This window comes from Eschrichtius robustus, chromosome 3, assembly GCF_028021215.1.
Source record: "Eschrichtius robustus isolate mEscRob2 chromosome 3, mEscRob2.pri, whole genome shotgun sequence".
NCBI classification, from domain to species: domain Eukaryota; kingdom Metazoa; phylum Chordata; class Mammalia; order Artiodactyla; family Eschrichtiidae; genus Eschrichtius; species Eschrichtius robustus.
Window position 1 is genome coordinate 155,697,058 of NC_090826.1, and position 13,076 is coordinate 155,710,133.

Below are 13,076 nucleotides of genomic sequence, written 5' to 3' on the forward strand. Positions count from 1 at the left end.
ACACTGCAGTGTGCTGGGTAGGTTAGATGTACTCGTCTTTCCTAAGCTGTTGGATCTCTTGACTAGGACATGGTGAGTATCCAGAGGACTCAGGAAGGAAGACGGGTTGTGTATGTGTGCCTTTCTTGAAAAACAAGCCTTTTCTTGGCAAAGCCTTCACTGGCCTTTCCAGTCTCCCCTGGGTTGTCCTCTCCTAATCTCAGAAGCTGTGTGCCCCTCAATTCAGCTCTTGATCATCGCTGTCTTGTGTTATTGGCATAATATAGAAACTCTTTTATTAGCTAAGACTTGACTCCTTAACCAAATGATAGATTCCTGGAGGGAAACACTCTTCATGTCTTGTCTGACTTTTGAAGCAGGATCTTAAAGAGGGTCTTCATTTTATAAAAACATTACAGTGCTTCGTCCATTTCCCATGGGCCTCTCTTAATTTTGGGTATCCAAATCATTTACTTTTGAGGTGACTACTGTGTATGATCCTTGTTGATTTTCTCTTCTTCCGTTGTTAATTGGTCTCCCCACCCCAGTCTTATTTTTTCAATAGCTTTGTGGGTGACTTAAATACTTCTCTAACATTGATTTGGTCAACATCATTAGAACCTGCATTTTGGGAGGCAAGACATGCAATTTCACTTTGCAATTGGTTTGTCTCATTTGTTTTGTGTGGTAGTAACCGCCCACAGCCAGCAGAGGCTGACGAAGACCTTTGCCACAGGTGTTGGGTCAGGCTGAGACTGCACTGAAACGGGAAAGAACAAAATTGAGTGAGGGGTTAAAGGTTAGAGGGCGGTTGGTTCATTAGTAAGTATTTTTGTGTCATGTTGACTTTTGTGTCCCAGCACCACCTGTGAGAACTGGCGGGCTAATACTCAGTTAACAAGAACCTCTGTATTGCCCTTCCGACACTTTGATGGTAATTAGGAACAAACTCTCAGTTTGCAGTTGTAATTTCCCCTGACCACGGAAGGCATCTCTACACAGCTGAGCCTGCATGTGGAAGGGATAGCTTGGGGTGAGTTTCTTCCAGCGTTTAGAGCTAATGAGTGGGAGTCACAGGGCTGTGGTTTCAGTTCAGTCTAAGGAAAAACTTTTTAAAACGTAGAATCGTTAAACTTGCTGGGCCATCTTGCGAGGTAACAGCTCTCTGTCACTTAAAAGTATTAAATCTGGGATGAGATGATGGGGCCGTTGAGGAGAGAACTCCTGTGGTGGGTGGGAGCTGAGGCTAGAGAACACTTCCAAACCTGAGAGGCGATTACTCTACATCTTTTGTGCTAGGGCACAAACTCTTGTGGACAGGACTGGATTCTTTTCACCCCCACGTCCCCAAGCACCTCATAAATACAGTCATAGCAGCTTGGTTGATTGTTAGTGAATGAATGAATGACTGGGTGGATTGAATGAATGAACCAGTTCTCATCTTCCAAATGGTCCTCAGCACCTGGCCACTCTAGCAGCCAAAGCCAAGGTTAAGTTTCCCCCAGTCCTTCCCAGGGGAACCAGAGTGGGCAATGGGGCTCTGAGGAAAGGTTAGAGGTCCTGGAAAGAGGGGCAGCTGGGCAGCTCATACAGTGTGTTTCAAATGCATTGAGCTCCTGCTACAGTGGCTCTCAACCTTGACTGTACATTTAAGTCACCGGGAGGCTTTTTTAAAAAGTAGTAATGCCTGTATCTCACCTCTAGAGACTGATTTAATTGGTCTGCAGTTGCTGGGCGCCTAGTTTTCAAAGCTCCCCAGGTGATTCTAATGCACAGCCAAGGTGGAGAACTGCTACCTGACTAAGTGCCAGGTGATTTACATCTATTTTCTCGTTTAATCCTCACAGGAACTCATGAGTTAGGTCACTGTTTCTCATAGAGTGGTCCTGGAGCAGCGGCACCCTCTTGGGAGCTTGTGTTAGAAATGCACATTTTCAAGCCTCACTCCCGATTCCAGGCTGAGCCCAGCAATTTGCGTTTTGACTGCCCTCCAGGTGATTCTGATGTGTGCTCCAGGCTGAGAACCACGGAGGTACTAGCAGCTCTCATTCACAGATGAGGCAGACAGGTGTAGTCAGCACCCCAAGGTCTCAGGGATAGTATAGATTGTGGCAGGGATTTCAATCCAGGTGTATGTCTCTGTGTCGACACACCACACTGCTTATGGGCAGGAGACTGGGATCTCTTGCTGATCCTGGGTTGATTCTTTCTCCTTCTCTTCACTTGGTGCCAACACATAGCTCCACCTGGAGCCCAAATGCTTTTGCCCTGGGGAAGCAAAGGGCAGAACATCCGAGGATTCATTCTAAAACAGTTTTATTAGGTGCTTAAAATAGCGTCAGGCAAATGGCGTGTAGAATGGGGACTGGAACGGAGCTGCAAATGACATTTACAAAGTTGTGTGTGTTTGTGCAAACACATGGACATGCACGTGTGCACACAGCTCATGTGTGCGAGTGGGGGGTCAGAGAAGTTGAGGAATTGGGGAAGGGGAGTAAAGGAGAAATAGAACAGGATGGATGATTCTAATCTACTCAAGATTAAAGAGAAGGGCTTGAGCCTGGGTTTCCCAAGGCACTTGGGTGAATCCTGTGCCCTCCCTGGGCACATGCTTGTCAGACGGAAGTTGTCAAGTGGCTGAGTGAGCTCTCATGTGTCTCTCGGGGCTGGGGGACCCATGGGGCTGATGTGGGAGGTGCAGTGGAGTTCTAGGGAGCTTGTAGGTTTTGATGGGCTAAAAGCTTGAAGCTTTGATTGACTGTTAGGAGCAGACATAGGAGCCCCTGCTTTGCAAATGAAAACAATGAGACTTCACTTCGTCTTCCTTATTTTAAAGGAAATGTCTATGGAAGCGAATCTGAATCCATTTAGGTGCAGAGATGGCGAATGTTCATCAACCTAATCCTCCCTGACAGACCTGCAAATTGTTGTGGGTGGCTCTGTTTCCCTTGGCAACTCCCAACTAGAGTCTCGAGTTCTACAGCTGTGAGTGGGACACTAGTACCCTCTAATGCAGTAATTCTTGATCTTTCTGGGGTTTTGGACCCATTTCAGAGTCTTATTAAATCCAAGGTGCCCTTTCTCCAGAAAATGTCACGTATGCATGTGCACAGAAAAATTTGCTAGCCTTCACAGCAGCCCATGGACTCTCCAAGTCCATCTTTGAATGACTGGCTCTAGTCATTCATTCAATGGAGGGCCCTAGTCCAGCCCTGCCCTGAGCCAAAAGGTTGAGATTCTGGTGCCCCACCTCTTCTCACTGTGAAATCAACAGAGATAATGATAGCCAGGCCATTTAGAAGGCAGGGGCCTAAACCAGATGACTCTGTGAGGCTGGCTTCAGCTGTGAGAGGTGGGACTTGGCCAATCAGTGGCCTCTGAGCCCTGGAGCCAGGCACTGCCGCTGCTTACCCTTCTCAGCTGTGGCGCCTCTGCCTGGGCCAGCTCCGCCTCCACGGTCCTGGAGTCCATCTGTGGGCTCTTGCTCCTGCCCACCCAGCTTCTGTGATCCTTGTCAGTACAAGTGATTCCATCTCCTCTCTATTCTCTGTAGTCAGTACCCCCCGCCCTGAGAGGAGTGCACGCCACTCACTCCTTGTTTTTGGTGGAGAACATGGTGTGGGTAGGTGAGCAGAGCATGGGAATTCAGAATTAGAAGACTTGGGTTCAAATTCCAGTTCTACCTTTATTGGTTGTGTGACCTTGGTTAAGTTATTTAAAATTTCCAAGCCTCGATCTCCTTACCTGTAAAATGGGAATAATAATCATATCTGTACAGCATAACTCACTGAGTTATTACTAAGAGCAAGAGAGAGTAAATATCAATGAGCTTAGTAATGTGCCACCACGTACTGCCCCTTATTCTTATCATGTAGGTTGAGCCTAGGTTCTTTCTTCCCTCCTCACAGGCTGATAGCCTGATCCTTTTTGATTTCTGAGGGTAGCAATGAAGGAATGAGGAATAGTGCCTTAGCACTTCCTCAACCTACTTGTGTTCTCTTGTTGCCAAGGGAGCTGCCATTCCCAACACTGGCTTTTCGTGCTCTAAGACATCCACAAGCAAGACAACCAGGTCTCTTTTTGTGCACAGTAGGGGTGGGGACTATGGCAATTGGAAATTTCTACAAACAAGGCAGAGGGGAGCTCTGGGTTCCCTGGCTGGGGACTATAGGAAAGGGAACCTGGGGGGGGGGGAGCACAAAGATTTGGAGTGTGTGGTGGAGGCGGAGGGTGGGGATACTGATTCACAGCTGTAGCAAGGCAATGGACGTTCACAAGAAGCAAAACCAGATTTTGGATGCAGATGAAAGGAGAATGGCTCAGGAGGGCCCTGTGGTATGAGAATGATACGGGCCACTGGGTCAGAAGGAGGCCATGGGGACCCTGTTTCCTAATTGATGCTATAAAATGGGCACAGAGGCCAGAGGAAGCAGTGACAGGACTCCTGCCACCTAGATACTTGCTTGGTGCATTGCTCGGCTCAATGTTGAGCCTCCGATGAGCTCCTGACTTGGCCAGCCGACGTCTGAGCTCAGAAGAAAAGGAAGCCCGTGGGCAAGGGCTGCTCTGGATGCAGTTCTGATCAACAAAGAAGAACCAGTTGGTGAGGAGAGAGACCAGAACCTCCAGAGGAAGCCGCTGTGGAAGTTTAGAGTTCACAGTATCTAAGGAAGGAAAGGATGAGGGGGCAAAATCAGACACCCAGGCTTCTAAAATGCATGTTCCAAAAATTCAGAGAAAAGAATTATAAGCTATGATTCCCAAGAGAATATAGTTCAAGAGGTTTTAAAACTGAAGTCCTGACAATAAAGCCACAAATTATCCTGAGTTTAAAAAAAGAGGGCAGCATCTAAAAATATATGTGGCTGCACAGAGAGTGCTCTAAAATCTGCACACAGATTTTAGAAGTTCTCATGTTCTCGAAAACTATTGACATACTTTTAAAGTGTATAAATTTGAATATAGCAGAGCAGTACTTAGAAAAGAGCTTTTGGAATCAGACAGCGTTTGAATCCTGACTCTGCCACCTACTAGCTGTGTGACCTTGGATAAGTCCTTTAGCCTTTCTGGGCTCTGGTATCTAAATTTGTAAAATGGGGGTAATCGTACCCACTTTATAAGGTACCTGTGATTGAAATGAAGTGGTGCATGTGAAATCCCCACTAGGGTGGCTAGCACATAGTAAATGGTTGACTTTAGGCATTATTACCATTCTATAAAAATTACAAGGAGATACTCTTAATCAAAGGGCATCTGTAAAAGGATAGCCCAAATGGGTAACAATCGTACTGGGAAGGCTAAGGACAGGTTGATCTGACATGTGTGAAACTTATGAGGAACACACAGCATTCTTTTGGTAAAATCATCAAGAAGGAAGGTAGACGTCAGGCCTGGAACAGCCAATGCGTTGTCAGCGCATTGCATTTGCAGTGTCTTTGCAACACTCCACGGCAATGCGCTGTCAGGGGAGAGGCAGGATAAGGACTCCTGCCACTGCTGTTTCTCCCTTGGAATGACTGACTGCTTGAACAACAAACACAATTAAGATGGAAATTAAAGCCAGCGAGGATCATCCCTCACTACCTTACATAAGTTCCGGTCTCTGTTATGAGGCACTGACACAACTAGCAGATGTGATGGAGGAGCCTTGATCTACATGAGCTGCCTTGAAGAACCGTGGGGAGAGAGCGAGCGGTCAGGATCCTGCGAAAGAGTAAATGTGGCTTTGATTTTCAAAAATAGGGGAAAAGATAGATTCAGGAAAGAGAGGTACGCTTCGTGTCCAGCCCCGGCAAAGTTCTAGAAGCGATGGTTAAACGGAGATGATTATTGCAGTGGTCTCCTAACTGACCTCTCCACTTCTGCCCTCGGCCACCACACACGCCCATGCTCTGTTCTCAGTCTAGCAACCAGAGGGATCTGCTTGGGCCAAATCATGCCATGTCTGCTCAGGACCCTCCAGTGTCTCCCCTCTTACTGGAAGGAAAAGTCCAAGTCCTTCCAGTGGCCGATGAGTCCCAGCATGATTGCCTGGCTACTTCTCTGCCCTCAGGTCTCACAGGTCCTCACCCTGCCCCCCTCCCCCTTGCTCCGGACACAGCGTCCTTGCTCTTGGCGTTCTCCCTTACTTTCCTCTCTTTCTGGACCACTCTTCCCCCAGATAACTGGTTGGTTCCCTCCCCCACAGCATTGCTCAAATATCAGCTTCTCAACAAGGTCTTCCCTGAACCCCGCTATGTAAACCCCCCTATCCCGACTCATCCTCTTCCCTGACTTATGTTTTTCTCCATAGTACTCACTACCGCCCAACATGCTATATATTCTTACTTATTTGTCCGCTTCATCAACTTCCTTCCCTCACTAAAATGCAAGGTTCATGGGCTCAGAGATTTTTATCTGCACCCCTAGTTCTTAGAACTGTGCCAACCGCATAGTCACGTTCATTAAATATTTGTTGATTGGGAGGCAGAAGGGAAAATGGGAAGAAGGAAGGTGACTGGTACACTTAGAAAGAGGTCACTAGACCAGGGTGACCAACCGTCCTGGTTTTCCCGGCACTGAGAGAGGTCCTGAAACAAGGGACTTTCAGTGCTGAGACCAGCAAAGTCCCAGTTGGTCACCCTACACTAGATCAGCCAACCTCATTGACTTCTGCGATACAGGGACTAGTGTGAGAGCTGCCAGGACTGCCTCACACTCACTCTCTCCTCCTATTGGCACAGCCCTCCAGGAAGTCCGCCTCCTGGGAGAATGCAGGAATGTGGGCTGCAAGAGAGTGTATTTAAGTGGTTTGTATTGACAGTTGGCTGAGCGGCCACCTCAGATGGGTTGATTGATGGGCCCGTGTCGGGCTGATGGGAAGGCTGCTGTGGTGAGCCACAGAACTGTGTCCTGGCCCGAGTCTGCTCCACAATCTGTCTGGGCTTCGGCTGAGGACAGAAAGGCAGGATAGGATCCTGCAGTGGCGTGCTCCCGCCGGGGACATATACAGTCAACAACTGAGCTGGGTTTTGAAATCATCTCAATAGATGGAAATGACAGGCTCTCTGTAACAACTTAAAATTCAAACAGTGACAAATACTGCTTTCTATTTAGGGTTTAAAAAAAGCTACCTTAAATGTCCAGAAGAGACCAGGCTAAATAGCCGTTTTGTTTGTTTTAAACCCAGCATGTTTAGTTGCCCACGCACTCAGACTAGTTGGAAAGCTAAGACTTCGAATGCCACTTCGGCTGCGTTAACAGACATGCAGGGCATGGTCCCATTGTCCTCTCACCCGGTTGCAACACACCTGAGCCACGTGCCCAGCTCTGTACCAGGCGAGAGGCTGCTTGCTCTCATTTGCTCAGTTTCTAGCTATTCTAGGACACAGCAACCCCAAAGTGCCATTCCTCCCCCTCCGCAACTGGCTACGGCCCTGCAGCTCAGCTCTCTTTCCAGGAGAAAAGAGGCCACTCACTCACATCCTTTCCCCAGCTCACCTCACTTCTCTGGGGCAGCCACATGCTCAGGACCAGGGAATTCAGCTGAGAGAAGGGCTAAATCACCGTAACTGCCTTTCCCCACCAAGAAGGGATTCATTTTCAAGGGCTCGGTGCAGGGAGCCCCTGAGGACATGGAAACTGGGAGCCAGAGCTGCAGCCCTTTTCCTCAGGGCTCACAGCTTCCACGGTTCCCTCAGGGCTTCCTGCCTATAACCGAGGAGTCTTCGGGAAAGGAGGGTAGCAAAGATGTCTTTCAACTTCCAGCCTTTCCATCCTCCAACCACAGGTACAAGTATTTCGTGCTTGCAGGATCTAAGGTGTGCTGGGGTCACTTTTTGGGTTGCTATGACCCAGCCCTGAGGTCTTAGAGGAGTTCTGGGGTGGTAGGGGAGGAGTTGATGGGAGAGGGTTGCAGGGCTCACAGGCTTTACAGGGCTCTGGGTGCTTAGGGGACCAGCACCAGGATGCTCCTTGCCATGTGGGCCCATCAAGAAAGGCAGCACCTGCCCTTCATCCTAGACAGGAGAGGCGTTGATTTCTAACTTCAGTTTTCCATGATCAGCACAGGCCCTGGCCTGCCTCTTCCCCACAGAGCCTCTGGATCACAGAGGATGAACCCTCACCAACGGCAAATAGGCTGGATCCCACAGGCCAGCCCCAGTTAGTTGGCGTGGCTGCCCGGAACTTGGCTATGATGGTCCCAAAGCTTTCCCAGCTCCCTCCCCTAAAGAACATGTAAGTTGCCCATGGGAAAGAGCACATGTGGATGGAGCCTGGTGACTCAGGGCAGTGGGCTGTCATTTTGAAATGGGGCCGAGTAGCCCAGCAGTAGAGGGGGGAGGAGCTGAGGGACCATCCTCCAGCCCCTCCCCAAGTCTCTCACGGGACCATAACCTGTACTGCTGTCTATAAAAAAGCCGGGACCCTGAGCAGAGGAAGTGAGACATTCTAGCCACCGCAGGCTGGAGCTCCATGGTCCTCCACGTGGGGTCCCCAGACCAGCAGCATCGACATCAGCCGAAAACTTGTTAGAAATGCAATTCTCAGATCCCACCCAAATCTGGATCAGAAACTCTGGGGGTAGGACCAGCCGTCTGTGTTCAGCCAGCCCTCAGGTGATTCTGATGCAGGCTGATGTGTGAGGACCCTTCTGCCCAAGAGGAAAAGGCTTCTAAAGTGGCAGTTTGCTGAAGGTCTTCAGAGAACCCTGGTCTCGTTGTGCTTACCGAGAGAGAAGCAGCGTCCTCTGGCTTGCGGTGAGTGTTCTCTTTCTAGGTTCCATGGGGCCTGATGCTCTATTGGTCTGGCTTCCACCTGTGTCTACATTTGCAACCTTAGGGTGACTTAGACCCCGCTTCCTACGAGTCTGCTAAACGTGTCTGTAGCGCAGGAGACGTCAGGTTCACGTGTTGCTTCTTTTTGGTCTCAAGAGACCCATCTCAGAAACAAGACCTGTGGCCCAGCGGCCTTTTGCTCTGGAACCGTCCTTCGGCTGGCCACAGCAGCCCCTCCCCTTGGCTCTTCTGCTTTTCCAACAGATGTTTCTCTTCACATTTGGTCCTAAGAAATCAATCCATGAAAAAAAAAATACTGCAAAAGCAAACCAGGCTCATTGCAGATTATACTGAAATGGACCAGAAAGATAAATGCAGCAATTTTCTTGTCCCACAGCCCTCCCCTCCCCAAATCCTCCATCACCCCACAACCCCCTCCTGCCCCAGTGAGCCCAAGTTCTTGCTGTCTCGATGATCTGCAATTCTCTGCATGACTCTGCCTCTTGGGTTTGTTTAATTAGAAATAGGGTGGGAAGTGCTTCCTATGCACTGGCATGTTAATTGCTTATCACAGAAAGAGAAGGGGTGACAACATTGGGTGATGGAAATTTCCACTCTCTCCATCTCCAGGTTTTCCTCCATTTTCCTCTCCCACCCTCTCCTTGTCTCTTCTTTCCTCTCTTGTCAGCCTCTCCTGCTCTTTGTCCCTCTTCTCCAGGTCTCCAGGCCCTTTGGGGAGCAGGCCCAGAGGCGCCTGACAGGTCAGAATTCAAACCTAAAGGGAAAACCTGTGCTCTCGCGCACCACGTTCCTCTCTCTCCCCTCCCTCCTCTCCCAATCCAGCCCCTCTTTCTGTCACCCTCAGGCTTTGAAGAGATTCAGAGCAGAGAGCTCTTTAGTTATACTCAGTATTCAAAGGATTATTTTTCTTTTGTTTCCTTCCCCGCCCCTTATTATTGTTATTCTTATTTATTTTTATTTTTTACAAAACAGGAGAAAAGAGTGAATTGGGTTGGGAGGAGGTGACACATTTCTCCACAAAGGTACAAAATTGCCTATAGAAAGTCAACCTCAGAGTGCAGACCGGAAGGGTGCCGGGAAGAGGCGTTCCTGGGCATCCCTCTCCCACGTGTCCTTCTCATCCAACTGGGGCCCCGCTTTGGGAGCAGTCCCCCGAGGTGGAGAGGAGAGGCCTCCTTCAGCTCTTGCCCAGAAGGGGAAAGAGCAAGCAACTGAGACTGTACAGAGACAGAGAAGAGGAGGGGGTGCATCCTGTGGGCCAAGGGCCTGAGGACACAGGCAGGGGACATCCAGGCCCAGGAGCCTCTGGGCACACAGACAACTGGGGAGGTGGGCAGCTTTAGCCACAGTCCTTCCTGTTCCTTGGAGATGCTCCTCAGAATGGCAGCGGAGGGGCCCCCAGAAGGTAAGGGCAGTTTCTGGAGGCTGCAGGAGCACCCCCCCTAGTGCCACAAAGCTGGCTGTCTTGGTCCAGCTGCCAGGCCTCAAGCATGTGGGTCCATGTTACTTTCCTGGCAGGGTACCTAGCCCAGATTGCTTCCCTTTTGGTAAAAAGTAGTCCTAGTTATTTCTCTACTGCTGAGAACAGGCTGAGCTTCAGGAATTTTGCGACAATGGTGGTGACAGCGTCTCCCCTTCTGAGGACCTGGGCAGCTTCCTCCCCGGATTCCAGTGCAGGACAAGGGGTGCAGATACCACCCGGGCTGAGGGGGTGCTCCAGCCCCAGAAAGCCCAGGCTGGAAGGAGAGGCCGCCCACCCACTCCCTGCCTGGGCTGGCCACTGCCAAGGTGGGCTGCCAGCCCGGCTGCCAGCAGGAGGATGGTGAGAGCCAGGATGGCTATGAGCCCAGGTTGGTCCCCTAAGGCTCTGTGACAAGGAGTGGCCTCTTTAGTCCTGGCCCATACACATGCCAACTGGGTGTGGGCATCAGCAAAGGCCACTTGCAGGCAGGCCCAGTACTCCGTGGCCTGAAGGAGGCGGGTGATGTTGTAGCTGTGGGTACCCCGTGGCAGGCGGGCCAGAGCAGTGGCCCTGTGGCCCTGGAGGGTGGAGGCACTGGACCAGGTGAGGTTGGTGGAGACTGTGTTGGGTGGGGAGACCCAAGACAGCAGGATGTGATAGGGGTGAGTCTCCTGCACCTGGAGTTCCAGACCCCATCCCTTGCCTCTGCCTGGCTGCAGGGGAGCCCGGCCAACAACCACACTAACCGTCTTAGTGTCAGCCCCTACCAGGTTCTGGGCCACACAGGTGTACAGCCCTGCCTCTTCCGCTGTCACCCTCCGCAGCTCCAGGGTCCCCTCAGGGTACACCCGGTACTTCCTGCCTGCCCGGGCAGCTGTCAGTCGAACCCCAGCTGGAGTGACCCAGTAGATCTCGGGTTCTGGTTCAGCCAGCGCCCGGCAGTGCAGCACCAGGCTCTCTCCACTGGCCACCTGGAGGCTGGCGGGGAAGCTGCGGGGGGAGATGAGGGGCAGGCAGTGGTCTGTCATCTCCCGGAAGGGCACCTCCCGCACTGGGCGGCGCTGGAGGTCTGGTGGCTCGGCACACAGGGTGGACTGAGGCTCGATGAAGCGGACGTGGGTGCCCGTGGCATTGGCCCAGCGGATGACACAGTCACAGCGGATGGGGTTGCCATGGAGACCCACCTCCTGCAGGTTGGGCAGGGACTCCACTGTCTGCTGGTGCAAGGCACTGAGAGCATTGTTGTTGAGCATGAGGGTCTCCATCTGGGGCAGGTGATGGAAGGCGCGGGGGTGGATGAAGGACAGCCGGGGGTTGTTGGTGATGTCCAGCTTGGTCAGCTCAGGGAGGTTGACCAGGGCAAACTTGTCAATGGAAACCAGTTCCTCCATGTTGTTCAGCCCCAGCTCCTTGAGGTGCAACATGTTGGCAAAGTCCCCGGGCCCCACCCGCTGGAGCGGGTTCTTGTTCAGGTCTAGGAACTTGAGCCCAGGCACCTGCTCCAGCGCCCGCCGGGGTACCCGGGCCAGCAGGTTGTCATAGAAGGAGAGGCTCTCCAGGCTTTGAAGCCCCTCCAGGGCGTAGTCAGAGATCTCCCGCAGGTTCATGCCTGCGAGCACCAGGCTGCGCAGGTTGGCCAGGGGCCGGAAGTTCATGTCCAAGATGGCGTCCACTTTGTTGCCGCCGATCATGAGGATCTCCAGGCTGGGCAGCATCTCGAACCAGCGGCTGTCCACGGCCCTCAGCAGGTTGGAGTTGAGGTGTAGCCGCAGCAGGTTGCTGAGGCCGGCGAAGGCCCTTGGGGCGATGCGGTAGAGCTGGTTGTGGTTGAGATAGAGTTCCTGAAGGCTGGCCAGCCCTGCAAAGCTGTGGTCCTCCAGCCGGGTCAGCTGGTTCTCCTCCAGGTGCAGGCTCAGCAGCTGGGGCAGGGCACGGAAATCACAGTCTCGGGTGTCTGAAAAGCTGTTCTGGGACAGGTCCAGCTCTGTGAGATTGGCCAGGTAGCCGAGCTCACTCTGGTCCACGCGGACGATGCCGTTGCTCTGTAGCAGCAGGGTCTGCGTGCCTGTGGGCAGCGCCGGGGGCACAGCTGTCAGGAATAGGTCATTGCAGTCCACCGTGGTGGCCTCGCGGTAGGACGATAGGGGTGTATACCAGGGCCGGATCTGGCAGGCACACCGAGGGGGGCAGGGCACGTGCCAAGGTACCACGGGCACAGTGGCAATGGCACCAGCCACCCAAGCTAGCAAGAGGGGGGCCACAAGCAGCCTCATGGTGGAGCTGCAGGGCAGGGGACCATTCACAAGAAGAGTCTGGAGTCCTTGTGCTCTTAGCGGTTTGCAGGCTGAGGGTCAGCAGCCCTGCCAGGGCCCGGGGAACCACTCTCCCTGGGCAGTCATTCTATGCGGGGATGGGTGGGCACCATTTCCTGCCCTCCTGGGTGCGGCTGTCCATCCTTGTCCACTGGCGCTCGGGCTGCTCACTCATTGCCATGCCCCATCGGGGCAGCCCTGGAAGAAGAGGATGCAGAGTTAAGGAGGTTGCAGAGAAGCAGAATCTACTCCCTCCTCCTGTATCTCCCCTGTTTGACTCAAGAGGTCAAAGGAGCTGAGAGGGGTGGACAAGATCAGAGCCAGGGCTCCTGGATTCTGTCCTACAGTCCTTAGGCTTTGCTGTCCTTTTCTTTGATCTGCTGGGGGAGTGACTGGGAGTCTTCAAGGAAAGGGCAAGAGATTGAGCCTTGGAAGCTTCCAGGATAACTCGCAGAAGGTGTGTGTGTGTGTGTGGAGGAGAGGGGATGGCTGAAATTGTCATCTTCAGAGTCCTTCTGAGCCCAGAGAGATGTGCAGTAGATTCTC

At 52.0% G+C, this 13,076-nt stretch overlaps 1 protein-coding gene across 1 annotated transcript; it reads right to left on the reverse strand.

Moving 5' to 3' along the window:
* Nucleotides 1–9,751: 9,751 nt before the first annotated feature.
* Nucleotides 9,752–12,688, reverse strand: LRRN2 (leucine rich repeat neuronal 2). Its single transcript, XM_068538468.1, has one exon. It carries the CDS (start codon nt 12,489–12,491, stop codon nt 10,353–10,355), a length of 2,139 nt encoding a protein of 712 aa, XP_068394569.1. The 5' UTR covers nt 12,492–12,688; the 3' UTR covers nt 9,752–10,352.
* Between the last annotated feature and the right edge of the window lie 388 nt (nt 12,689–13,076).